Genomic DNA, 2,519 nt, shown 5'->3' on the forward strand with positions numbered 1-2,519 from the left:
GTCAGTGAATTCTCATCAAACATTAAATCTTACCAAAAATATTACTGATTTCTCATCGGACATTAGTGGTTTTATAAAAATATTATCTTACTTCGACGGTCCAACAATTCAGTGCCTGACAAAGCTAGCTAGCTTCCCGATAACTGTATGTATATCGACTTCAAGTTAACTCGCTGGATATCAAGGAGACTTTGAACTAGGAAGACGATTTTAGGCTATTTGTAAGTTAATGAAATTTCTGTTTATGAAACTTGGTTTGTAATAATTAATCATAATAGTTGTTATTGTAACTTGTACTGTTGTATATATATATTAAAACGTATTTGTGTCAAAACGAAAAACGGCGTGAATCAATCTTGTTGGCAAATAGCGTAAATAAAATAAAGTCTCGGCATATTCCTAAACACTAAATCCAGGGTACAGTTCAACTATTAAAAGTTAAATTATTTAACGCGGCTTTGGATTATTTCAAATTCTAAATACGTAACAGTGTTTAAAATATAATAGGCCTTATACTATTGTCTTATGACAAGTATACCCATTTAAAAATCACCGGTTGCTTTGTCGGATTTTACATCGAAATGAATTCATAAATTAGTTTGAGGGAGAGGTATTATTTTTAGCATTCGGAAATGCTTTAAGTTGACGAATCTGGCTAAATATAGCTGAGTACATTTAAGGGATATTTGGAAGAATCTCTATCTCGCGACATCCCACGTCAGATAACAAGAGATCAACAGAATGTATGATTAAATTATGTTACAGATATCTTGATTATTATATGACTAGTCAGAGAGAAAAAGAAGTAATTTGTGAGATGTTAAGTAAATATATACTTTAACCTTAATGTCGTTTGTTATTTTCGTAGTTTCAAGACTTTGATTTTATGGAGATTTTCCAAACACAAATCTGTTGCTACTGTCTTGGAAGATAGATATGAAAATTACACCCGTAATTGTTTTTTCATTTTTAAAGTCGGGGAACAAATATTACCTTACAAAAATTACATTTCATCTTTCTTTCCTCTAGAATTGCGAAAATTTCACCGTTGTTCCAAAATTTTTAAACTTTTAAATCTGTCAATATTATTATTAGTCTTAAAAATAATACGCTCTATCGTAAAACTCAATGAATATTTTTTAAATCATGAAATTCGCACAAATAAATACGAGACTGAATAAAGAAAGTAATGTTTAAAAATACATAAACTTTATAAGATATCAATGTTTTCAGAACTTTAAATTATTATTCCATGCTTTGCCGGAAAATCACCATAACATTTAATACAAACTTGAACATTTAAAAATTTGTTCAGCGTTGTATTATTCGTCACATCTCATGGCTAAAGAGAAAGCGTAACCCTGTAGTTGTCCACCAATCTTTGATTGAAATGAAATGACACATTTATTTACTTACTTACTTTGTATTACTTATACAATAAGAACAGAAATATTTATTAACGAAAATACATAAATATGATAATTAACTTTAAAAAAATATCAGGCTTAAAATACTATACAACTTTTACAAGACAGTGTTAAAACGCATATAAATATTGTAACACTGTGTATTACTCTGTACTGTTTAATACTCTCAAGCCTCTATAAAACAAAAATATGTATTCAAATGCTGCTATACAACTTTCATAAAACAGAGTTAAAACAATACACAACAAACATTGAGTGATTCACATATTAAAAAGCGTAGTACGATTCTCACCTTGTTGCGCACATCCGATTTCGTGTACTTACACCATTACCGCAGGACCGACTACACTCAGACCAGTGAGCGCTAGAAGCGTGTAAATCTGTGGAAGGAACTTGATTTCGGTGAGAAGGGGTTTCTAGTATGACCTGCGTGTAAGATTTAAAAAAAAAGACAGAATTATAAAAACTTCTGTGAATTAAAAAACAGACGCTATAGCTACAAGTTTGTTTATTTCAAATATTATTCGCAAAGCTATCCGTCCCTAATTTTGAAGTGATAGACTGGAGGGAGGAAAGTTAGTCAACATTACCTATCGCCAACTCTTGGACTACTCTAATCGAATAGCGGGGGTTGATTGTCACTCTGATATAATGCACACACTCCCCCAAGGTGCGGAGTGTAATTTTATACTAAGAGAAAGCGAGTCAAGGATACAAAGATTCACAATTCGGCACGACTACCATTAAGCCACGACCAACTCTAGCTGTTAGTGAAACGATAGAACAGATATTTCCGCCATATTAGGAAGTATCAAGTTTTGATAGTTTATTATAAATAAATTCCATCTTACTTGGAGGCCCAGCATGGCCAGGTGGTTAGGGAGCTCGACTCACAATCTGCGGGTCGCGGGTTCGAATCCCCGTCACACCAAACATGCTCGCCCTTTCAGCCGTGGGGGCGTTATAATGTGACGGTCAATCCCACTATTCGTTGGTAAAAGAGTAGCCCAAGAGTTGGCGGTGGGTGGTGATGACTAGCTGCCTTCCCTCTAGTCTTACACTGCTAAATTAGGGACGGCTAGCGCAGATAGC

General features: G+C 33.7%; 1 protein-coding gene across 2 annotated transcripts in view; it reads right to left on the reverse strand.

The window, feature by feature from the left end:
• The window catches only part of LOC106478860 (ADAMTS-like protein 5), a 64,513-nt gene that overhangs the window by 25,264 nt on the left and 36,730 nt on the right, over nt 1-2,519 (reverse strand). For both annotated transcript variants that reach the window (XM_013939438.2, XM_022382658.1), the window contains exon 3: nt 1,720-1,853. In XM_013939438.2, the coding sequence (XP_013794892.1) occupies nt 1,720-1,853 (134 nt within the window). The remainder of the gene's footprint in view (nt 1-1,719; nt 1,854-2,519) is intronic.

The sequence above is a fragment of the Limulus polyphemus genome, unplaced genomic scaffold (assembly GCF_000517525.1).
Source record: "Limulus polyphemus unplaced genomic scaffold, Limulus_polyphemus-2.1.2 Scaffold12, whole genome shotgun sequence".
Lineage (NCBI taxonomy): Eukaryota > Metazoa > Arthropoda > Merostomata > Xiphosura > Limulidae > Limulus > Limulus polyphemus.